Here is a 26,083-nt window from a genome sequence, read left to right on the forward strand (position 1 = left end):
GTTTCAGTAAATCAACTTATGTAAATGAAATTCATGATGCAGCAGTAAGATAAAATAGGCACTGTCATTACAGTCCGCACAAAGAAACCTGTTTCCATTCTACAGTTTCACAGTAAACAGACTGTAAGTTACACAGCTAGTTTAGATGGTAGGTGTAAACATATATTATTCTTCCTACTTTATCTTGTAGTGTAGCCCAGAGGTTTATTCCATATGGTATACAAAATAAACATGGAAGAAATAATCCTCTATCAATTAGAGGTTTCTCTACCACAACTCGATCCAAAAACCATTGAAATCCCTGGAAAGACTCCTACTGATTTAACTAGGTTTTAGGTCATGATAGTAGAAAATCTATTTACATCTCTAAACTATTTTACAATGCGTCTAATGAAGGAAAACAGAAAAGGATTAAAACTAGCATTCTTCCTTTTAGTCAGTATACTCCTCAGGAACCAACACTGAAGTGAGCTCACTAGCTCACTAGGACATGTATTTTCAGTGAATTGCGACTCTAGCTAACATACTTGTGGGTTGTCTTTGGAGAAGACAGATAATGTAAAAGCCAAAGTTTTCAGTTCTTTCTGCTAAGGCATTATTTCTGTTTCCCAAAACTAAACAGACGGAAAAGCATAATGAACTTACTTTTAGACCAGATTAAGAATAGATGTGTTTATCCAGCCAAAACTAAGGCTTGTTAAATATCGTGCATATGAAAACCATGAAAATTTCTTTAGAAAAGCTTAAAAAACACACAAAAACATTTCAAGATGGTCAATCAAGCTTGGTCAAATATACATAATTTAGTGCCATTTTTATTTATTATTTATTATTAATAAAAATATTTTCTGGTAATTATAACTTTTTGTTATTATTATTATTATTACAACTAACATTTTGTCCAAAGGAAAGTAAAGTTCATGGAAAAAATTATTCATGCATATAGAATTGGACTGGTATGATACTGAGTCACTTTACCAAATTGTGAGTACAAAGAGAATACTGTGTAAAATTGGACATGAATGCAGCACATTCAAGATGATCACATCAAATACTTTTGCACAAATTATGTAATATGCAAAAAAGATTTTTTATGAAAAAAAAAAGTCATTCAGTCATTCAGTCTTCTCTATTGTTTGAGATCCTTACCATCAATGGGTAGCACAGAAATGCATTTGAATGCTTCTGTAAGAAGAATACTGTAAACATGCAGCAGTTCAAAGCTATTGTATTTCCTTTGACCCTACTTTTCAAATTTTGAATGTGAAAACTAAATTGAACCAAATGGCTAAAGACGCTGCCAAGATGCGATGGTCTTTCATGGCTGTTGTGAGATATACATATAATGCAAAATGTCCAATGAAATGAAAATGCATTTGCCTAGGAAAGCACAAGCATCGAGCTCCTTTAAAAAAAGTGAAAGTTCTTTCCATGTTATAAATACAGTAGAGTATCCCCATAAGACCTTGGGAAGAAATGAATGTTCCCAGGTGCCCCTAAGATTGTTGAAAATACTGAGCAACTTTGAAGACTTAATATCATAGATCCTCCATATAGCTGTCCCTCTGTGCACTCTTGCATCTGCACATAAATACACCTCACCACGTTAAATTGGATCGTAGATAAATAATGGGATTATTTGTAATGTGATACTTGATTCAATAACTCACATCATCTTTTCCAGCTGCATGCTATTTTTGTTCTGTGATCCTCTGAATCTGAAGAGGAGACTGGAGTATAGAAATAAATTAACCTAAAAAGATTACAATTGTATGCATTCTGCTAATAAGTAAGAAAAGTAAAATGAAACTGCCAATTTTCTTCATTAAATTATCCCTTAAGATTTGTTTGACTACATACCGTGAGTTAATTTTAAGGTTTGTATTTTTTTTTCTCGGGGAAGTCTTTCTGAAAACAAAACACAAATAAATGTGATGGGAAGTTCCTGAACTTCCAGAACTGCAGCAGGAAATATTTGACCTTAATAGACCTCTAACTGTGATGTTTTCATCAGGGAAAAATATCAGTAAGCAGTGTCTACAGTAAAAGTGTCTTACAACAGCAGTGTGGAATTTTAAACAAAATATGTCAAGAGTAATTAAAATCAGAACAATGATCCAGCCTCGGTTAACATTACCACAGAAACAGTCTCTACCAAAACAAGAAACAGCCCCCTCTCCCTCCCTCCCTCCAGGATTATAAGAGACGGTGAGCATCTTGTTTAAGGAAATTTAGAAGTTTATGTGACTGTATGTCCATCATTTATTCCACTTAAATTTACAGTGTGCATATTCACTTTTTTTTTTAATTTCACAACATGCAATAAACAAATATTGAGAACATTTCTGTTGTGCAATAAAATTTGATTATTGACATTTTTAAGGCAGATACTTAAACCTGTGGAAAGTTTGGAAGGGAATTTCCTTATGTATTATACCAAAATAAAAAAGTGTTTCTATTTATTCCATGGGAGCACAAAAAGGTTTTCCTGAGAACCAGCAATAAAAAAGTAGACAACAAGAAATAAAATAGTATCTTCAATTTTGAACTGCCTTAGACCACTCAAGACATCGTTGTGGCCTTGCTATTGATGGATCAAACCACCTGGGGATAACAGTCCAAAAAAGTCCAAAAAATTTCTAAGGGGCAAACCCTTCTCTCAATGACCATATCAAGTTGCCTCAAAGCCCCCAGGAGCCACTGCTTGTCTTGAAGAACAAGGGATGGGACATGAAGTTATTGTTGAACACCTGGTTGAGTTTAGACCGTTCACATAACTAAAAGACCACCTTCCCCATTCTATGAAGCTTTGGTACAAGTGCCCTGAGGGAACCAATGGTTCCTAATTGCCCAAGTAGAAGCACCTGATGCCCCCACCCCATCCCTTGCCTCAGGGGCTATTTCAGCCCAGCCCTGGCTCTAATCCTGGTTTGAGTGGTGCTGTGAGGGTGCCTGCTCCTGGGGCTCTTCCTGAATTATTGCTTAGTCCTCCTGGAGCAGTGTGCTGGCTGCTAAAGGCTGAGGAGAGCTTTTTTGGGGTGCTGGAGTCCTCTGCCCTGGGCTGCTTGGGTAAATCTCAAGGTTGAAGGGTATTGAAGGTAGAGTAAAACTAAATGCCACTTTGATAGAGAAGAGATTATAACTGCTGAAAGTATATAAGTTAATGTTATGGAGTGTTTTCAGTATGGATTTGTTTTATATTGTAAAAGGATATCATCCTGAAGAGTGTTACTAAAATTTATTTTGTGAAACTTTTTTTAAGGAACTGACTTCCTAGATTAGGATGGCTACTTAAGAAAAACCTTATGATCTAGTTCCCATCACAGCACAGCCTTCTTGATGCTCGGGCTGATAAGTCCTACTGTCCATTTTTTCCACTTAAAGCCTTACAAATATTCCAAGAGTATAGCAATGTGCCATTTGCATTTTTTTTAAGAGTTATGTATTTACTGGCACAAGGAAGAGTTTTCTGGAGTTCATACATTGTTTGAATTCTGCAGCTCTGAATAGTGACTCTTTGGCTCTCATCTCAGAGTGTGCTGAAGGCAGATTCAAACCACATAAAGAAAAATGTTGACAAGTACAAGATCAAATTATTATTATCTTTTTTTCTCCCTCAAAAGCATCGGAGGAAAAGTTATGGCTTTGATTATTTTTAAACATAAGACTGCCTAATGAGCAAAGTAATCACAACTTATAAAATTCCTTTGTATTCTTAAGGAAGAAAAAAGCCTCTTTAGATGTCTTTTTTTTTCAAGGTCAGGATGAAGGCTTTACTTTGTACAAAAGAGAAATAGCAATTGAAGTTGTGCAGTCTCCACCATTTGAATTACATCAAGATTCCACTGGAGGTTTTCCAATATTCTGTCTGGAAAACTTGCAGGATATGTAGCTTTAAGATCTTTTTTCGTTTTGTGTTTTGTTTTGTTTTCCTTTTACTTGCATTTGCTAATGTAGAATAAAATCCTTACTGCCATAAACTGCTTTAAGAAGTAATGATGTATGGATGTCATGAACTGATGAATCACGCAAAGTACTATTTAAAACCTTACGTGGTATAATTCTTTCTTAGCTATCTAAGAAAGGAGCTAAGTTTCTGAGGCAAATGTCATCATTTGCTCAGCTGAATAAGCCATATGACACAATAAAAACTTGAGAGATAAAATACCTAGATGGTTGATTAGTACAAAGACATACAGAAAACATTTTTCAGATATTGTGTGGGTTTTTTTTCCAAGATGTTCCTAATGAAAAATCTTATCAATGGGATATCATCAGGCACAGTTTCTCAAAAGGAGCCATGGAGATTTAGAATTTAAATGAAATACTTTGTGGTTTTCAAAATCATGACTATTAAACCCTGAACTCATAACATTTTGGGATGTTGTTCCTGTGAATAGTGTACAAATTCCTTCATGCAGTTGAGCTGACTCATTGTTTTACATGAGCAAGAGGAAGGGTGTGTGTGTGGTCAAAAGAGCTTTGGAGCCTTGATAGGTATGCTGCATATTTACTGCTTCAGCAGTCTTGGTATGTATTCTGCATTTTTGGTGTGTTATACTTAAAATAAGTCACGTGAATAGAAACATTTGTCTATCTCTGCAATGTTTGTCATGTAGGAAATAGAAAAATGAGAAGTTGTTAGCCATCGTGTTAGATGGACTAAAATGTACATAGGGAAAGCTTAGTGCCTACAACTGGAGTTTGAAGGCTACTACATTCACTACTGTAAATTGTAAAGCGGTGTGGTAAATGATCAGCTGTAACTGAACAGAATTTTCTAGTAAGTGGAAGGGCAAATAGTGCATTCCTGCCATAGCACTTCAGTCATGACTTGGCCCTTTCCTTCTTCACTAGGTAGGCTAACAAGTGGATGTCAGTTTTATTCACTTTCATGTGCACCAATACCTGTGGTTGTTACTGTATTTCAGTATAAGGTAAACCTACATGATAACATCTGTAATGAATGTCTCTCTGCATTCCTCAAGGGAAAACATTTGAATGAGCTTGTTTCAGTTGTGTGGCTCTATGAAGCGAAGGGAGCCAAAAAATGAAAAAAGTGCTTCAATGGTGGAGGGTGCTGAGGTTTGAAATAGGCTTTAATTCTTCTGGAAATAAATTTTCTGTTCTTTAGACTGCCTTCCAAGAAGGCTACAGGCTGAGATCAATGCCTTCAGCTGGCTGCAGTTCTGATGAAAGCCTGTGAGGAGTGGGAGGAATAGCCCATATTACTTCATTCCTTGCATGTTTTGAATAGCACAATTGCACTTTGTCTTCGCCACCGGTCTTTCCCCTGGAAGATCTTGCTCCCTTTGCAGCATGTCAGCCTATGGAAAGCTGCTGCTTACTTGAATTTGAAGTAGCCAAATCAAAGGAAGAAAGCTGGAAGCTGACAGCTGTGGCTGGTGATGTAAGTGAAGATATGGAGCTGGCTGTGATTTCCATCAGCCTCTGTTGAGTGCCACCCCTCTGCAGCAGGGCTGGAAAGGCAGCAGCCACACTGCTATTGAAAAAATGCTGCAAGATAGCCAGCACAGGGGGAAACCACAGGCTGGGGAGAGGTTACAGCAGGAGAGTGGGGAGTGAGTGGGGCCTGAGATGGTTATCGTGGCTATCTGAACCTGGAGGACCTACCAAACCAGCCTTTCAGCTAATGGCATCTCTCCCTGCCTAGAACGTTTCTATTAGGAAAGAGATGACCTGATGTTTTGGGTGTTTGCAAGGGAAGGGTTGGGTCCCCTTTATGCATACACAGCTACACCATCCCCAAGGGATCATCCCTCCTGAGATCTGATAGAGCACACAAGAAGGGCCTCCTGCTTGCAGGGTCCAAGAAGGAGCACATCATGCCTCCTGCTGTCCTTGGAGGTGTAATTAAAGTAATTCTTGTTATTCCACGGGATAGATTCAGGCAGCCAAAGAATTGGAAGCAATAATGTATGATATATAATTTAGCCTATTCAACCTGTAAAAGAGGACGCTTGAAAAAGTAATCCATGTGCTTTTTTTTGAGATACATCAGCAATGTTTGGAGTCAAAATGTAGTAATTTCACTGCCAGGAGTACCTCCTGTCTTCTGAATACAGTAATTTTGTTAAAGGGAAAATGTTCACTTAAAAACAGCCTAATTGATATTTCTGCCAGACATTTCTGAAAATGAAAGGCCACATCTACAAGAGCACTTGGGAACCTAAAATTTCAAATGTTTCTGATGAGATTCACAGAAATACCAGAGCAAGTAGCTAACAGGCAAAAGTATTCTATCAGTCCCACTTTGGATTCACTTTTATCTTTTAAATTCTACATAATTTTTAGGAAACTTTAGACAACATGAAAAACTCAATTGTTCTTTTGAAATTAGTCAGCAATAGACATGCATTTTTTATATTGTGTACAAGATATATGCAAAGGAGTTAACCGCTGTAGTGATTATTTGATAGTGGATTGAGAATGCAATTTTTCATGCACTTTCTCAATAAGATGCAGAATTGCAAAGCCATTTAGATGTTTCTAGAAATAATTTGCAATATCCCTTCTTACTGTTATTTAAAAAAGAAACATTCAAGCATCTTCACTGCTTTCAAAGTGCACCTGCAAAATTACTCCAATACTGCTTGAAACAGTTAATAGCTCTTTATTTATTACCCATGGCAAAATTCCAATTTGTAATCTAAGTACTTTTAAAAATTCCAGTTTTAGGAACCTGAACAATATTTTGTTTGACATATTGACTTACCAAAGACAAGAAGAATGTTGTAATAGATGTTTAATTTGGTCCTTTTACATGAGCCATACAGTATAATCTCTAAAGTTGGAAACTGTTCAGAAGGGTACAGCATCTGACAATCTGTTATACTAACTTCTGTCATTAGTGAAAAAGCCAAACTGATTAACTTTCATTCTGTTGCAACTCATCCTTTTCTCTGCATAAGTGTACTTATTTTAATATCCTCCTTAAGTTACTCTAAATCAAGGTAGGGATAAGGCCCAAAAGCCTCTTAGGACTGAGTATATAATACTTCACTCCAGTAGAAGCATCTGTAGAATAGAATAAATCATTGTCAGAAAGATTATTAAAATCAAGCTTCAGTGCCTTAGTCATGTTCTAGAGTTGCTTCCGTAGGTAGGGAAAACAACCAGTTCTTGGTATTTCTAGATACTCAAAACACTTTCTTTTCTAGATTATTTTTTCATGTCTTTTCTGTATGCATCAGGAAGATATCTAAGATCCAAAATACTAGAAACACAATTCCTAAAGCATATATGAGCATGCAATCTTAATGCTGTATGTGATTGAGGGTATTCTCAGATGTACTTTTGAAAAGTGAAACTCTTGTTGCAGGAACAAGAAAAAACAAAGGGAAAGAAGGAAGGGAGTTTTACTATATTCCCCAGGGATTCTTTTCATCCTGGAAAAGGTATTTACCCAATATAATATCATTAAATCACCTGTCCCTGCAAGTAAGCTCATAAAATCCAGGCAATTAGCAATGTTGATTGTAGACATTAAAACAAATGGAAAGGAAGGGTTTCTTTTTAAACGATTCAATTAAAAATAAAATATGTAAAATACTCTGGCTGAAATACTCTGTCCCTTATTATGCAAAGGGTCTGAGCAGAAAAGCATAATCATTTCCGCATATTATTACTCATTTAGTTGTACAGGGCTTTTCCCTATGAGGAAAGATTTTCGTTGGCAGAACATAGCCTTTACCCATCCTTTGCTCCTTAAAAACCACTCAATACAACTATACTTGTAAAGCCCGACTTATGAGACCTAATGCTTAAAATGATCCAGTAAGATCATTTCATTATTACTTTTCACAATTGTTATGTGATGTACTTGTTAGAAATAGCTTGGTTTCTATTTTTAAAAAAACCTGCAATTTCCAAGGATGGTGTTAGAAACCTAAGTTATAATAGAGGATTAATGCATATGCTGCACAATAACAGGTGGATTCAGTTCTTCAGGGGAAAAAGTAATATAAAGATTGAAGTATGATCTTCAAATCCCAGAAGTGTAAAGATCTAAGAATATTTCTTAGGACTTCTTGACAAGCCAGGAAGTCACATTAATAATTGGTTTTGGAGCAAATGAATTATCTTACATTTTAATTGTCATATGGAAAAAAAAATCTAGCCGTTCTTAAGCTGTTCTTTTAAAAACTTCTATGTTTATCTGCTGCTGAGGACCTAGGTATCTCTGAATGATCCCTTGATATTTAACCACGCATTTCTTTAGCCTTATCTTCAAATACTTTATTTTGGAACTGGGCGCATGCTTCACTGCTTGACTTGAACAGAGAAACTCTTTAAAAGTTTTTCTAATGAGTCTTCCTAAGACAAGCATGTCTCATGCAATCGGGCGTTCTTCATGAACGTATGTTTGCCTGTCCCCAGCTCAGTCAGTACTCGTGAATTCATTAACCACTTTAAATTGGATCTTATTGAAGAGTAACAGCCCTAGTAATGCAAAATTCTCAGAGGTTCTGTGGAAATAGATGGCAGAATATTAAAAAAAAGTGTCCAGAGTGAAGGAAGGACTATAGTGTGAACTGGACCCAAGATAGTTCACACAGGAGAAACATGAATATCTAGCTGATATGGAAACCTTTGGTTATTACATTTATTAGAAAGCAAAGCTGAAGTAAACCACATTTTATCACTTTGTTGCTTTAATATACTTGCAGTTAGCTACTTGATTAAAGTATTAATCTCTGCATTTGGTAAAGCATGTACTTCTCTACCACGTCAGCATGATCCAGTGTCATTGGTCTGATCTGGGGCAATAGGTTTACATTTCAGCTCTGGCCCCTGTGTTGAAGAGAGGTTTTAAAGGAAGTACTTTTTCCAAAGAGAATGGAAAATGTTTGTGGAAGCAGGTAGAAGAGCATCTGTGCCATTAGACTAATAGAAATAAAGACCTGAAAGATCGATCACCGTAACTGAGATGTGTGATGTAATATCCACGGCTGGCTGTAGTGGTCAGTTGTGGGTCATTCCTCAGTGCTGTTCGTTCTCAGTTTGTGCAGACGTACCTAGCTGATATGAGTTAAATGTACGAGTTTTCCATGACTGAAAGATGGCAACTTTTTCTGAGATTACATTTTTCTCTTCTGCCATCTACTCTGACTGTTTTGCTTCAAAGGTTGCAGGAATGTTGTGACTGATTTGCTTCCAGATGTTTGATTCAAAGCCTTTTCCCCTAGTAACTAGCGTTACCTGACAATGCTTAAGGGATGATTTTTAACATGCCCTAGAAGTATTTTATTGGTTTTCCTTTTTCTTGTAAAACCTGGAGTCTTCTAATCCTAAGCTTATGTCCAGTCAAATAACTCCTTTCCAGCAAGAAAACAAAAATAACAAAAGATAAAGTTGGCATATAACAGGAATTGGGATCATCAATACCTAGCAGTCAACCAGACACAAGTTAAGCAAGTTGCAGGCAAATGTCATACCATTACCTGATGTTAGATACTCAAATGTCATCAGCAAGAGCCCCTTCTTGGTGTGAATGTGAAGTTTTTGCTGACTTACCTGGAAAGACTGAGTGATGGTTTATCACTCAGAACTATTTTGATATGATTTTTGCATAAAGACGATAATCATACTTTCCAATCTTTTGGGAGACTGCTGTTTTAGACCACTTATGTAGGTGGTGGGTTAATTCTTAGCTGATGTTAAAGAAGCATGTTCCTGCTCACGTTTATGGAGGTAGACAAGTTTAAACTGCTTTAAGAGTTGGATCTCTGCTTTAATTGCAGTTAAGTATGTAACAAGGGCAAGAGAATTAGTTTTTGCATTAGAGGAAAGCTATCCTGAATTGCCAGAAGTAGGGTGTGAGTTCCATCTGAACCAGAACATTACTGTTTTCTTTCCAATACCTCACTCCAATCCTGGGGAAAAAAATAAACTCCAAGACTTACATTAAGATATTTTTTAGATTTTTCTTGGATACCATGAAGTAATTTTAATTTTTTTGTTGCCTTTGGGATGAACATAAGGAGTAGTAGTCCCACTCGGCATCTGTCAAAGTATTTCCTCAGAAGTCTGCAGGGCTGTTACCCAAAATTCTGTTCACACATTCACACAGCTCAGTGCTCCTCCTTGCCTCCTAGAAATAATGATTGATTTAGAGGGCCAGGTCCATGTTCTGTGTTTAATTAAAGCCTACACTGTCCTCCTTTTCGCCATACTGTCTTTCATGTCCCAGAACTCTTTACAGAGTGTATAACTGGTTTTGTAATTAAATTCCCCATTTCCAAGATCTTTTCTTACTATTAACCATGGTTTTTCACCTTTACAACGAAGTTTTCCAAATCCATATCCTTTAGTTGGACTTCATGTTTCCCTGATAAAGCTTACTGATTTTTCTACTGTATCATTTTTCTGATTATGAGGACCTTCAGTGTAACAACACACAGCTCTTTCCCAGACACCCTGTAGCAGTCCTACGGGTCTTTTTATGATCATAAAAACATCTTTCCAGATTTTCCTGTGTTTGGCTTCTCTATAGCCCACCAAAATGCATACTTATCTCCTTAAGTCAGCCTTTTAAGTACCTCCTTTTCTTTTTTTTAAAGATGTCCTTGTTCTTGAAACTGCACTGCTGTATGACACCTGACTGGAGTGCATACCCTTACCATTTTCCAGGGATATAATTTTGCTAACCAGCATCTATTTACCATATCTAGGGAGTGATGATGTTCTCTGAGTGCTGATTCATAAACATTTCTCAATTTTACAAAGCTGATGTGCGTTAAGGGGCAATCATTCTTAAGCAAAGATTTGCTGGTGAATGCTCTTTCTTTACCGAGCACTTCATAAAGTTTTCCTATTTGTATTGACCAATAGACCATGGCAGAACAAATTTAATATCAAATTAAGTTTTAAAGGGCTTTCAATTTCAATATAGATTCATAGAATTTTATGTATGAAAATATTAAATATATACAAACTGATGAATATGTGCTCATACTTAATATGGAAAAAAATCAACTTTAGAGATCAAATTAATAGGTGTCTATAACTGTGATCCTGAGTATCTTCAGTACAGGTATCTCTTCACAGAATAGCCTGGGTTCTCATAGCTGGACAAATACTTTTGTGTGGTGGGTAAACATGCATTAAACTTCTGTCTGCACATTTCCTCTGGTGCAAACGTGCATACATATGCTAGATGTTACTGCACATGCAAGTTATTTAGGATACAAATCCAGATCTGCTATGTGTATGTTCAGTTTTTAAAGCACTGATAGGCCAGTAGGACAGGTGGAACTCATAGATACTTGTTATTACACCTGTGAGTGGGAATTACAACCATATTTTAATAGTCTGTATGCTTTATCTAAAACACATACGAGGAAGCATGAAAGTTATCAGCAGGTTACTTTGTGCTGCAGCTGCCATTCTTCAAAATTAAAACTTCACAAAGCAGTTTTAAAATGCCAATTTTAATGCCAAAGTATTCATTAAAAATGGCATTATGGTGGTATTTTATTTTCAGACCACCACAGTGAAAACAATTAGTGTAGCTTAATCCATTTTTCATCCACTCTTATCTTTGCCTTTACTTTGGCTCTTCAGTATGGAAAGAAAACATTGAATTAGACCATCCCCTCTGCTTCAGCTTCTACTCTAAGAATATAATTGTTAATGCTACAAAAAGAGCAAAGAAATAGCAATAGTATATGCAAACAGACAAATTTGAAAAGCATCAGATGTTACTTTCAAAGTATCCTATCATTTTGAAAAATTTACTGTAAAAAAATATATTGTGCTTGCAATTTCAGTCTTCCTACCTTGACTTGCTAATAGAAGGTTTTTTAATTGTAATGAGCACAGCTCAAATAATCTGAAACTGATTGAAAACAAAACATTAGTTTTATTTCACTGTCCAATTTAAATGAAATATCTAAAATAGCAAAAAAGCTTAAGTAGGAGAGCTAATTTAAATTAGCAGAGATGCTATTAGTAATAGAATATATTAATAATAGAATATACAACTGTCACTGGGAATCATGGTTACTACTCAGTGGGATTCAGCCCAACGTCGAACAATCTTCTGATTGTTCTGTATGTTCAAAACATTGATAATGCAAGGTATGATTAGAATTAACTGACCTGTGATAACAACACTTTAATAAATGCTCTTTTTTTTTAAAGACTGGCATAGGAGGATATTCACTGACAGCAGCAAAATTTCTACATGCAATATTTCCCCAAAATCATGGCGGATTATTTTTCCCACTGAATAAAGTAATCCAAAACTACCTGGCAATGGTGAAGAATGACTGACTTCCTTGGGATTTTACTTCTGTAGTTACTCTAATTAATAATTATGCAGTCATTAGTATGAAATGAAAATGTCACTTTGATGTTGTTCTTAATGAAGCAGATTTTCATAAAGGTGACAATGTGCCTTGCTTACAAACCAGTACAATGACAGTCATCATGTATCTTTTTTGTGGCGACTGGTGTGGTCTAAATTTTCTACGCTCTTAGGAACAGCAGCAACATGTGTTTGAGTCATCTGGCTCTATAATCAGAACATGAATATAATTATATACACGCACCGCTCTGACTCCATACCCGCAAGGGCTGCTGCTGCTGTGCTCTCCCAGTTGCAGCTCCCTGCTCTGGGGAACCCATGAAAGGACTGCCTTTACATCAGGGTCTTGCTCTCTTCCAGAGCTAGAAACAGTTCCATCTCGGGCCTCAGCTAAGTTAAGGAAAATCAGGCTCCACAGTCTTAAAATACTTGCTTTGCATTGTAACTCCACTCATACCCGTTATCCCGTCTCCTACCCAAATGTTATGTATAAAACCAGGCATTGGCTTCAAGGTAGTTAGGAATCAGATATATTGAATTCATTACAATGTTAATACAGTTAATAATGTTCCTCAAAGCTGAATTACACAACTAATCCTACATTTACAGAGATAATATTGGAGCTGTCAAGCATCAATATTGGAGAACTCAGCATCAGGCAATGCAGTGTTTACTGAAAACTTACACTATTTTGCACTCACCAGTTTGGCTTAAAACTTTATTTTTGTTTTAACTGCACATTGTTCACTAATCTATTTCTCTTTAAAAGTACCAATGCAAATCCCTCTTGATTTGGCTAGCAGTTTGGGAGTTGTCTGTACATACGCTGCAAGCATACTTAGCCTTTCCAGTATCAACCACCTACCTTCTAAGCATCTGATTAATCTATCTAATCTATGGCATTCAAAAAGTACCTATTGCCATAGCATCATTAAGTTTCACAATAATAAACTGATTTCATTTGGAGAGCTGTACTCCTCATAGTGTGGGTGGATCTCAAGGAGTGTTTAGAAAATCAAGCTTGCCAGTAGTGGAGCTAGTGGCTGTAACCCTCTAAGAATGCAGTCAAAGTGCTAAAGAACATAACCTAGGGTGAACAGCTTAAACCTAGAAAGAAAAAAAAAAAGGCATGAAATTAGAAATAAATATTTCTACTAAATGAAAGCATACAGTTTTGCTGGGTGATAAAGCTGGGACAGCTGTCATGGTCAGGGCTGCTCTTGTGTACTGCTCACATCTGACTTTGGTTTATGTCAATAGGATTATAAACCGTGCAGTCTAGCAGTTGATACATCCGAATGCTATTACCTCCAGTAATAAGACTCTGAATTAGTAACAAAACATTTAATCCTCTTCCACTGAGTATAATGCTCTGAATGCAGTGCAAGAGAACCTGGATAAGACTAAGACTCCTAGAAAACAGCTACTTTGTTTGCTTTTCTTAAATGGTTGCAAAGTAGAAAGTGTCTTCAAGTTCCTGTTTTACTAAAATTTCACTGACTTTCAATCAGCAATTTCTGAAATTGGGAACACTTGTCAAAGTAGGAAAACAATTTTGTTTTCTATTAGAGCAATTACACTATGGGCTCAATAGAGGGACAAATTGCGGTTTTAAATTAGAAAGACTTGAATTTGTTTTCCTTTTTGACAAAATCTTACTCAACTTCCGATAAACCTGATTTTAACTTGTTACTATAAGGGTAATAGTGATTACTCCATTAGAGGTTAAATGGGAAGAAAATATATTCTGAAAAATGTAACAAAACAGGGTAGACACTATAATGGGCTCACATCCAAACAGTTTCTTACCGCTTGAGAAATACAAATAGATTTGAAAGTAGTTGTGAAAGATTTGTAGCAATGTGATGGCAAAACCATTGATGTTACGAATACAGAAATAGGTCGTGTCACTGATTTCTAGCAACAACTGCAGCATTGTCTATTTGCTGTATACTTTTCTTCAGACTAGTTTCATTACTTGCCGTTACAGTAAGATTGTCTTTACCATGGTGACTAATACCTTTTTTCTATGTATGTCAAAGTTAATCTTCCTGCTGCTCTCCTGTTTCACTTCATTGAGTCTCTAGTGAGACACTGGAAGTTCCTTTTCTTGTGCTAAGAATTATTCCCCAGTCTTTAGATAACACGTGTATGGGTATACACAACTCCAAGCAGTTGCCCTACTGTGACCATGTCACATAAATGGGAACTTATCTTATGCCAGCAAGTAAAAAAAAAAAATCCCCTTAGTCCTCACACTTCCCCAGTAATTCACACCTGCCTCCTACCAAGATAATTTAATCTGTGGAGGCTTCAGGACTCCATTTATCATCTCTCCCTCTTCTCGTTTACTAGATAGCTAAAGTTATCTCCACCTCCTTCTGCCTGAGTCCCATCACACACTTAATCCATTTAAATCCTTCCATTATTTCTTTCTTCTGCTAAATCCTCAGCTTCAAGGTCCTATGTGCCATCTCTTAATGTGTCATAACCAGCACAAAGGTACTGGACTCTTCTTGCTAAGACTCGGTAGAGCTGCAGAATAAAGACAATTTGTCTTTTGCCCATTGTTATTTACAACTATAACAAAATAGGCTTTATGCTTTGTTTCCTTTTTTCAGTTTACCTGCAGGTTTGGGGTCACAGGAACCCAGCTACAAGAGGTGAATAGGCCGGACTGGTATTCTGCTTAGTTTAATACGACATCTTCAGCATAGGCCTGTGTTATTTTTCAGAACTGCATCTTCAAATTAACGTTTTTTCTTTTAAACTCAACTATTTGTTTCTGTTACTTATTCTTGTTTTTTAGCCTCTTTTTCTGACTAGACCTGCTTTTGAGAGAAACCTGAAATAAAAGACAAGCCTTGCTCCACATCCAAATACCCTTAAATCTTTTTGAACAGAGTATTTCATGGTCATAAACCAGATCTTCATCTCTCCTCAGGTTTCAATTTCCTTGCCTGCTCCCTAAGAGCGTTAACAGGGTTTTATGTAGATGAGGCACTCATGGAAACAACCTGAACCAAACCATTTGCGCTCTGAAGATGTGGCCTGGATTTTGACTTCAGTTTGCATTTCTACGGTGTGCTAATGCAATGAAGAAAAAGCCAGCTATTTGGTAAGGTGTTGAATAGCAGGAGATCACAGTGAACAGTAAAATATTCAGTAATGTATCCTTGCACTCAGTACTGGCAAAGAGCTACTGCAGGGCCATGTTCGTGTCTGTTTGCCATGCTTGCCACATGTAGTGTTTTCTGTAGCTATATATGCATCTTGACTGATAGTATCTACATGTCTGCAGGCATTTTCCTTTGTAGAACAATTATTTGTGATTTTTTTTGCAAAAATATTTAATACCCATAGTTCATAGAATCAATTTTTAGCTTCAACTTTCTGTTCAGCTTTAGGTACTTGATGAATTTCTCCTGAGTTACCTTCAGCTTTGTAAAGTTATAAGTAAAGCATGCAACTTCTATGTTTGGCAGGTAAAATTTAGCCCATAAAATACTGTTTTTTGTCATGATGGGGAAAAAGACAGTGGAAAAGTTGGTTGCTTTGACATAAACCCTTCTCTTTCAAAATGCATATAAAGTTCTGAAAGGTTGCATAAGAAAATTTGATTTTTTCCTTTTTATTCCTTCTATAAATGAATTATTTGGGATTTTTAAAGTACATTAAAATGGAAGATGGAAAATAGTTTCTTATTTAGGGAAAGTGAATAAAATTCTGCTTATCAAAGGAGATTCATGATCAGACTAAAATTCATTTCCACACTAAATGTAAATGCTTCTTTCAATCAACATTAATTTATCTTTCTCATTTTATTTTCAAAGTCTAACAGCACACTTCTAGGAATATATTTTAGCTTCCCCTTCTGGATCCAAAAATCTGTAATTAATCTAAGCAAACTTATCCAAAACATGCTTTAATAATTCATCATCTTACCATACATTTTCTGTGCTCAGAAGTCTCTTAGAAAAGGACTAATCAAGTGATTTCATAGATGCAGCAAAGCAGCTCCAAAATCTCGTGTCTTTATCCCTGTTGATTACAACTTGTCATGAATAACTTCATTCACTGAGTGTCTATAACGTTATAGTGGCCTGGATGAAAAAAATACAATTTTTACAATTATTAATCAGTATTAATGCCGTAAGCATAAACATAATTCTACAAGCAGCGGGCATAACTTTTCAAAAAAGACTTTAGTGCAGCTATGGAAGATGCTGCAGTAGTGTTTTATCACCTTCCCTCCTGATCCTGGGAGCACTGAGCTGTTATATGTGCTTTGGTACTTGAGTCTGCTCGTAAGAAAGGTTTTTGTGCATGCCTTACGCAATTATGCCCAACTTTATTCCTTAACATTCCATATTTTCCAAAATGCTGATAACTCCAGAAGCTGAGCTTATAGATGAACTTGTACTTGATAGAGCTAGTTGTAGCCATTGAAATGAATGGCAGAATTACCCATCCCACTTCAGATGGAGCTGGATGATCCCCTGTTCAGGCAAAGTTTAAAAGGACAGGCAAAATCCTGCAATTTTCTAACTCAGGAGGAAAAAAAAAAAAAGAGAATCTGTGGAGCACCCACAAATTTGGAGGAATAGCAGAAGTGCTTAGGGCTTAATACAGCGAGTGCTTTGTGACCTGGGAGATTTTGTCAAACGGGCAGTTTGCCTCCACAGGGATTGCAGAACAGCATATAAAATGCATGAATTCACAAATACCAAGAAATGGTCTCGCACCAGGGTAAACTACATAGAGAGAAATGAGTTAGATTGACTATAGAGTGTATCAGCATGACTTCTCACACAGTGAGCATAGGAGCTGCTAGGGCAGAGGTTTGCAAGAGCCGATACAGCAAGAAGTATTTTGGTTACTTACTGCTTATGGCTTAGTCTGCATAGCTCTCAGTGATTCAATGTCACATCAGTCAAACTTAGCCAGTTAGAGTAACGCTACCTTGCAGTACAAAATATTTTGGTAAATCTCTCTTTAGGTTGCAATTTGGCCAGGCACAGCAGGCGTAAGAAGGGAGATAGGAAAGATTTACTATCCTATTGCACCGACGGGGAATCAGAAGCGGATGAGGTTACGTGAGTTGCTCAAGATCACAGAACGGGTCAGGGCAAGCGTTCAGACACTGATGAAAGCAGTGAGATTACGTGAGGAACATATAGTAAGAGCATAAACTACAGACAAATTCCCAATGCTTAAAGCTCATTTTCCACATAAACACTTAAATTTTATTAAGTTCATACAAAATCTTGCTTCAGCATAAATTCTTCTGTTACTGTAATAATTCTGATTTTTCATTTAAGTATTATTTCTTATTCTTAGACATCTGGTTATCTTTTTTCATGCACAGTCTAAGATTTTTTTTGATGAATATATTTCTGGTCCAACTCACATCAGGTCACTTTCTTGATTTAGTTTTATGGCTTACTGCTCATGGATTTTTCTTTCTGTTCCATAGACATTTTCATACCATCATGTAAGATATTTAAATTCATTGCAGCTCCTCATGCATTTTCATCCAGCAGAACTAGTTATCTACTGCAGCACCTGTTTTCCAGAATATTATACTTAATTATTAATTTTGACTGACCTTGTGTTGTCAACTGTTATTAAATGGGGTGGTAATGTTATACCAGAATTCACATTGCACAAATATTGGGTTACATGCTACTCTATGGTAGGAGGAAGCTGGAGTATGTTCCTACCCCTGTGCACACAACGCTTGAGGTCAGAATGGCACAGGCAGGGCAGACACAAAGCACTACATTAACATGCGTTTCTTAGACTCAGAGTCACAGTTCTGAAGTATTTTTGTTAGCTGCCTAAAAACCGTAATGCATTGTCTGGACAACCAGCCAAACCCATGCCCAATAACAATCAGAGGCTGAATATCAATAATTAAACAGAAGATTCATCTCTTCCTATGGCTGTGTAGGTGCATATTAGGATATTAAAGAGATGCTGCAGCAATGTAGAAAGCTGCTGGGGTTTTGCCAAAGAGGCATGAAAGTGTCTCCCAGCACATCAGCTAAGTTTAGTGTGCAATCCCCATGCCTAATTTGGGAAGATGTCAAGAAAGGAAGAGAAAGGCTACTCCAGAAGCACTTCAAAACATTTAAACTGGATTCCCATCGTGAACAGCCATCTGGAGGAGCTTTTTTTTCCACAGTGTAGCAGTGATGAGCGATTGCATTAGTAGGGTGATTGTATCACGCGTAGTTATAACTGAGATATTAAAGATACCCAGAGTACTAGGTATCCATATAATTATATCTGCAATGCTGCTGCTGTGCCTTGCTGTATGGTCTTGGCAGCATTGGCAGCACAGCAGTTGGAGCTTGTCTTGGTTCTGTTCTTGAGCTATGAAGTGACCCCCACCATCGCCGGGGTGTTCCTTGCATGCATGTACATTCACAAGGGGTAAGGGTTATGTGTATGCCAGCTTCCTTCTCTCCTTTCTGATGGCTACAGAATAGATCCTGTATTTTAAAGGGGGCATGGATCCTGACCTGTCTGCATCAAATCTAATTTGCCTTCCAAAGTACAGTAGCCATTTTTCCTCCAATGTGCAACCAGAATACATAGTGGTTGGTTGGAGCTCCATAATAAACTAGAAACTAATGCTGCCAGCCTGGAAGTGGGAACAATTTCCTTTTCAGGAGGAATAAGAATACAGCTCTTTCCTCTCCCATTCAAGTGTTTGAACCTCTGCATTATCATATCCAGGATCTTTTGTTTAATTTTACTTCAGCTCAATCATTCTTGCATCCTTTGTTCACAGAGATCCTGTTTCAAAAGATGGGATAGATAGTACTCCTACTCAAATTACTGGTAATGAGGAAGGCTTGAGGAAGGATTTGAAAAGAACTAATATACTTCCTAGCTATATTCTTACGTAAAATAACGCTATTACCTTTAACTATTGGAAACTGCAGCGATCAGGGAAAGTCCCTGATAATGCTATCCATAATGCTATTTTCTCTAGTTATGTTCTTCTTTAAAAAGGCAAGAAGGAGGATCCAGGGAACTATGTGGTCAATCTCACCTCAGTTTGGGGACATCATGAAGGACTTGGACTTCATTTCCAAGTAGTCAGTAGGCTATTTGTGCTTTACCAGCACAACTGATATAACTGACTCTGTGGGTGATCAGGGAATGGTGACTGCAATGTCAAAGGCTTTTGACATCCCCTGCAGCATTCTCATGAAGGAGCTGAGGAAGCATAGACTGGAGGAACGGGCTGTTAGGAGGGTTGAAAACAAGACTATACCACTTGGCTGGTGACTGGCATCATCCATTTGGCAGCCAGTGACTAGCAAGGGGCTCCAAGCTTGATAGTGAGAGCTGATAATTTTCAGCATATGCATCACTAGCCTGGGTGATAATGATGCAGAATCCACAGGGACCTTGCTGAAGTTCAAAACCAGACCAGCAACAACGTCAGAGTTCAATAAGGAGACCTGCAGATCTCTGCGTGGGAGAGACAGAATAACCCTAGGCACCTCCGCAGGCTGAGAAGCCACCAGTGGAGCAGCAGCCCTGCCAAAGGGGACCCACAGACATGACAGTGGGTGTCAGATTGAACACAAGCCTCCCACGTACAGGGCTTCCAGGCTGTTTTGGGGAGGAATTTTATGATACTGTGAGGCCTAAGATGAAAGAACCTCTCACTCCAGGTAGGTTTTGAACTGGGACCTAAATGTCAGCATTATAGAAATTAGACACTGATGTCTTTGCCTAAGCATTTCACGTGATAAGCCTTCCACTATTTGCTTGGGAAATAATAACATGTTTTTTATGTTAATTTTCTCACATTACATTAAGTCTGCAATATCTTTATTTACCATCAACTTCACTAATTTTACCTGTCAGAGAAATAAAGTATCTGAATTAATACATAATTATGCATGAAAATCAGTAAGTTAAAGTCAGAAAAGTAGTTTAAATGACTGCTGCGTGTTTAAGCCAACAATGGTGCCTCAGGCCCACCCATTTAAAAAAAAAATATTTTTGGATGCGAATGGCTGTCTACTGAAAGCTTTACCAGAGACTTTACAAGATCCCCAGGATTTGCAGCCCTGCAGAGCTGGCACCAGGCTGAATGGGATGTGCGTGCACCCGGACCGCGGGACCAGTAATGGGTGTGAGTCATTCATGAAACAGAAAGCAGACAAACCAACAGTGCTGCTCCAAACCACGCACAAAACAAAAGTTTTAACGTGCATACAGTTACTCAGATTCTGATGACTTCAAGTATCAGCCTTGTCCTACCTTTGTCATCACAACTGATCATGTTCCTTTGCCTATCACGGTTGACTATGTTATCTTAAAACAAACTCTCATATCTAAATGGCATCGTACTGTTAACTGTTAAAATAGCTGAAAAGCACATCATCAGTCTTCTCTAACATTCTGAGGAAAGATGCTGCAAGTCATTTAGAAAGTGTCACAGCTTTGTTTAACCCACCCCTGAGATCTTCCAATGTTGGCATAGACTCCATAAAGATAGAACTTTATCTTTTTACTAACAGTTTCTTTTCATGTTCTTAGTGTTAACTGGTATTTGATAAGTATAAAATCACGCCTAAAACTACAAGACAGAAACCTCATGTTGTATTTTGACTAGGTTCTGAAATGCAGCTCAGTTTAAGCAGCAAGGTTATTACAGCCTCAGACCACTGAAGCTACAAGAAGAGAAAGTATTTTTTCAGATGGGAAATTTTGATATGTTTCATCTTCTTTATGTCTGTTTTAGGTCTTATCTGTCAGTCTTGGAGTCTGCAAGGTTGCACCCAATTATATCATGGTTGGTTTGCTATCTATGTCAAGCTGAGTTATACAAAACCACAAAATAAGGTTTGGTTCTTATCCTGAGACTGTCTCATTAACTACAGCATTGCACAATTGTATCAGTAATATCTGACTCTTAGCTATAATAATTCACCAGGATGATGTCATGTAGGCTGTCACGTTATAAATAGGAGGTACTATGCAAATAGATTTGATAACAAAATGCCTTCCTTGCTTTTGAAGGTTGACTTCAGGGTCTTCCTTTTTTTGTGTACAGATGAAAGCTCCCAGCCTAAGGAGCTGTACCTCTTACTTCATGGCAATCTCATTTTTTAACCCTTCCAACATTTTTTAGTACTTTTTTGTTGTTATCACCCCAAGTGTCTATATGCTTTTGCTTCCTAACAGTAAATCAGGGGTCAACGCAAGGCCACAATGAACCTTCACCTTTAGTTCAGACATGCATCCTTTTGGAAAGAAGTGTGCAGATCATTGTATCTTGCAATATTTTGTCCTGTTCTGAAAGAAAAACTAAAAATCCTCCCACTGATAAGGGTGCAATTACATTCTAGGCCTGCTGCATTTCTTTCCTACTTTTATTCCCTCCTTTCTGCCTCTTTCCCTTTGCCACTCCCGCAGCTAATTTATATTCATACTAGTTGTATAACTGGTATTCTGAAGGGAAGTTTTGCTCAAATGCACTACATGTTATTTTTGTGTGGACAGTTAGTATGAGTTCTGTCCCATGCTAAAATCAAATTACTGTCATCTGTTCAGTTGTAGAATTTATACATTACCATGGAAAGATTAGTATTTTACAGTCATTATCTATAATGCAATCTTGATTACATTTAAATATCTCATTTTAGCAAACCATGTTGTTATTCTTCCTGCTGTGCTATGTTCATGTCAGATGTTGTGGAATGTGATGACAACTTTTCATGTAAATTGGGTCTTCCTTTGTGTCCTGCATGTCAGAAAAGTGGGAGCTCCATTTTCCCCTGGTTTTCACCATTGTTCAATTTCTCTCTCTTTTTTTTTTCTTTTTTTTTTTCTTTTTTCTGGAACACCTACCAGTCTAATATTTGTGTTGTCTAAGATCTGGCTCTTAGGATGCTGAATCTGCAATTATTTCTTGCTTTTGTTTGTTTTCAGTTTTGCTTTTTGTTGTTGTTGTTACTTTTTTTGTTGTTACTTTTTTTGTTTACTTTTTGTTGTTACTGTCAATCTCTTTTGTCTCTAGCCAACTCAGCTGACCAGAACTGCAATTTAATCACTCGAATGTTATCTATTGCTATTCTTTTATTGTTAAAAGAAAAACAAAGGGGGGGGGGGATTCTGCAGTTCAAAGTCTCGTGGAACTTGTATTAGCATCAATTTTCTAAGTCTTAGCCTCTACACTGTTTCACACTGGAAATTAGTCACTGCTAGAAAAAAAAAATGCTTAGAGAAGGCTATTTTCCTAAAGTGTTTTTTTTAAAAGAAAAAAAAAAGAAACACAAACAAAAATATATGGGGGGGGGGGAAGACTTTTTGACTTCTGATCCTGTTTCTGTTTCTCCCCCACTCCCAATTGCTTTGCAAATTTGTAATTCACTGCTTCCAAAGGTTCTTCAAACTTGTTCTACTGGTTTTCAGGAGTAGGCAGACTTGTTTTTCTAAGCTCTTCAGTATACCAAATGAATTTAATTTTTCATTTTGTTCCTACAAAGAATCCCGGGACGCTCCTTGAAGGGCAGTTCGTGAGTGCACGGCATCGCATGGACACATTCAGTGCGTGCCCCACAACGCTTTAATTACCCGGCGTATGAAACCATACGGAGCTGTGCTAACACGAAGGCTCTCTTCAGTAACCACGAAGACCTTGATCAAAAAGTTAAGGGGAAAGTGCCGTATCATAAATAATGCAGTCAGCTCCAAGAGGTCATGTTTTAATGAACATCTTTTCCTCCCTCACCCTCAGGCAGCCAAGATGGAGGGGAGCTCCAACTTTCTGCCGGGGTGTGGGCCTGGAGAAGGTCACTGGAAGGACCTTCTGTGGTGGTTCCATCCCTGCCAAAACCCCTGGAGATGTGGGCCTTGGGGGTCTGTGAACTGAGGGGGCATTTCTTACACTGAAGAGTGTATGAGATGGGAATGGGCTGGCAACCCGGGGCCTCAGGCTGAAGCGTGGGGTGCCACCGAGCCCGGCTTGGAGAAAATGGGAGACTTCGCTTGGGTGAGAGGGAAGAAACTGCTTGCCATTGCATGCGTTTTGGGAGGCTGTGTGCTGAAACCCTGCCTGAAATGGGCCAATTCAGGACGAAATGAGAAAAGGCAGTGGAGTGGCAGAAGTAAAACGATAAAAATAAAAGCTATTAGGTCTACACTTGGTTAAGAAAAAATGAGAAAAGCCAGTCTTGCATCAAAGAGACGGTGCACGCCAGGCTGACGGGACGCCAAGCGAAGTGTCCCGCGCTTGATCCGACCCTCATTGTTCTCGCACCTCGCTGTTTTTACACTTAAAACGTTTCATCGCCTTTATTTATTTTCCGCCCCCCGCCGCTCCCCTCAGGGCGCCAGGCCCCGGCGGCGGGAGCCGCGCTGCCGCCCCCTGCAGGGCCGCGCGGGCAGGGTCTCGCCGCCGGGGCGGGGGGGACGGACACGTCCCTCCGGGGGGGGGGCGGGCGGTACAGCGTCCCCGCCGCCGTGTCCCTCCGCCCAGCACTACTTCTCCGCCGGCCGCCGGGCAGGGGGCGGGCCGCGGGGCGGGCCGCGGGGCGGTGCCTGGCGGCGGGGGTGAAGGAGGCGCCGCGGAGCGCGCACGGGCGGGCTGAGGCGGCCGCGGAGCGGGGCTGGCCGCGGCCCTGGCACGGCGGCGCCCGGGGGCGGGAGCCCGGCGGCCCGGAGGAAGAGGAGGGGCGCGCTGGGGGCGCCGGCGGAGGTGAGCGGGAGGCGGCGGGGAGCCCCCCCCAGGCAGCCCGGCGGTTGTAGGGCGGGGGGTGACAGCGGCGAGGGGGGGGCTTTGTGCGGGCTTCGGGGGGTTTTGGGGCGCTGGGCTCGGGGCACGGTCGCGGGGAGCTCCCGGCTGCTCGCTCGGCTTGGGGCGTGCCCGGGGTGGTGCCCCGGGGCCGGGGGGGCTGACCGAGGGGGGACGGGGCTTTGCGGAGGGTGCGGGCAGAGCCCCGGGGTGGCGGTGGGGGAGAGCCCCGGCCGCCGGGTGTGCCCCGTGTCCTGCTGCCGGCGAGCACTGAACAAAGAAGGGTGCGAGGAGCCGTGGGCAGCGCTCGCGTGTGAAGTAACACCCCCCACGCACAGCCAGAGCCGGAGCCAGCTGGAGGAGAATTGGGCACGGGGAGGGCTGGGTGCCGAAACCTGGCTGGGGGGACCCTTCCCGAGAGAAAGGGGTACGCTCGGCGCACCCCGGGAGGGACCGCGGGGCTCCCCGCTCCTGGGATCGGGGCGGCTGCTGTCATACCTATTGTTTCTTAGGTTGTTTTTGTACGTGGCTAGTCGTACCTTTAAACAGTATTCTTTAAAAGAGCTTTTTGGATTAATTTAATAGAAGGGATAATAGCTATTGACTTTACTCTTTGTTGTCTGCTTTGCAATTGACTGAATTATGACTTGCACGTAGGGTTAAAAGTGCTGTCTCCTTTATTTCAGGGCTCTAGGGGAAGATGTTGTCTCTTCTGACATCTTGCGATTGAGATACCTGAGAACAGGTTCAGTAAGAATCCCGGTTCCCGAAGAAGAAGACGCTTACGAACGTACTGAAATAAGAAGTTGTAAACGCTCTTCTTTTCCTGTCATCTGTACCGCATAAGAAACCATAATCCGAAGCACTTCCCAGACACTTGCCCAGATGTGAGAAGTCTGTCTGCAAAGTTCTCTGTCCAAACTGACCATTTCTCAGTAAATAGTACATATCCGCGTGTTTGGGATGTGTATATAGTGCTCTGAAGAAAAATCGCTTTCTGTATAAAATTCCCAGAAGGAACGCTTTATTATGGACAGCTTTTTCTGGATTTACATCCAGAGAGATTAATGCCTAGAGTTGAAAGGCATTTAGTATATACTGAAAAGCTGGCTTTCCCTCAGTTTTTCCAGATGTATTGTCTCCCCTGTATACTGGGAACATACACAACTGCATAAACTACAGATGTAGTCATGGAGCTGTATGGACTTTTGAGCCATAGGAGAAGTATTGTTGAGCGCTGGTATCAGACACTGCTTCATGATGTCAGCTGAACTGTGATTGTTATGCTAATCATAATAAAGCACCCAAATGGAGTGACACCCTTTCCGAGAAGAGGCTGTTTAGTTTCATGAGGAAGGTTAACTGATTACCTTAACTTCTGTCAAGTTCTGTGCAGAAGATCTTTCTGCGCAAAATGAACGCATTTCTCCGTGTGCTAAGATGTTGAAGGTGTACTGCTGCTTATGACAAATCCAAGAGAAGAAGCTTTATAAAATGGCTCAAACCAGCTTGCTGCAGGGAAAGCAGTTTTACTGTAGGGAGTGGGTTTTCCACAAGCTTCAGCACTGCCTCCAGGAGAAAGCTAACTGCAGCGGTAGTGCTGCCAACAAACCATCTCTTGTAGCAAATTCTGGGAATAATACCGGTGTTGTCTCTGGGAAAGGAGCTGCCTGGGGTGTATTGTTGGTAGGAGGGCCTGGTAGCGGGAAGACAGCCCTCTGTACTGAGTTACTGTGGCCAAGCTCACCTGCAAACCTGCAAAGAGGCTTACATCGTCAAGCTCTAGCCTTCCATTTCTGCAGGGCCCAAGACTCTGACACGCTCTGTGTTGGAGGGTTCATTAGAGGTTTAGTTGCACAAATCTGCCGCAGTGGACTGATCCAGGGATATGAGGACAAACTAAGAGATCCTGCCATTCAAAGTCTCTTACAACCGGGGGAATGTGAGAGGAACCCTGCTGAAGCATTTAAAAGGTAAAAACAAAC

At 39.5% G+C, this 26,083-nt stretch overlaps 1 protein-coding gene and 1 long non-coding RNA gene across 3 annotated transcripts in view; both read left to right on the forward strand.

The window, feature by feature from the left end:
- The first annotated feature begins 2,907 nt into the window (after window positions 1–2,907).
- Window positions 2,908–23,760, forward strand: LOC310898680. 2 transcript variants are annotated; one of them, XR_014583531.1, is made up of 4 exons: window positions 2,908–3,098; window positions 15,276–15,449; window positions 22,852–23,014; window positions 23,103–23,760. It is a non-coding gene; the product is annotated as an uncharacterized lncRNA (long non-coding RNA). The 2 variants fall into 2 exon arrangements; XR_014583532.1 differs by lacking the exon at window positions 15,276–15,449 and having other exon boundaries at window positions 2,911–3,098.
- Window positions 23,761–23,922: 162 nt separating this feature from the next.
- ANKRD50 (ankyrin repeat domain containing 50) overlaps window positions 23,923–26,083 on the forward strand; it is a 42,020-nt gene continuing 39,859 nt past the window's right edge. Inside the window, exons 1-2 of the mRNA XM_083835899.1 lie at window positions 23,923–24,062; window positions 24,785–26,071. Coding sequence (XP_083692025.1) covers window positions 25,593–26,071 — 479 coding nt within the window. The 5' untranslated portion in view covers window positions 23,923–24,062; window positions 24,785–25,592. The remainder of the gene's footprint in view (window positions 24,063–24,784; window positions 26,072–26,083) is intronic.

Source organism: Anser anser, assembly GCF_964211835.1.
Source record: "Anser anser genome assembly, chromosome: 4".
Taxonomy (NCBI): domain Eukaryota; kingdom Metazoa; phylum Chordata; class Aves; order Anseriformes; family Anatidae; genus Anser; species Anser anser.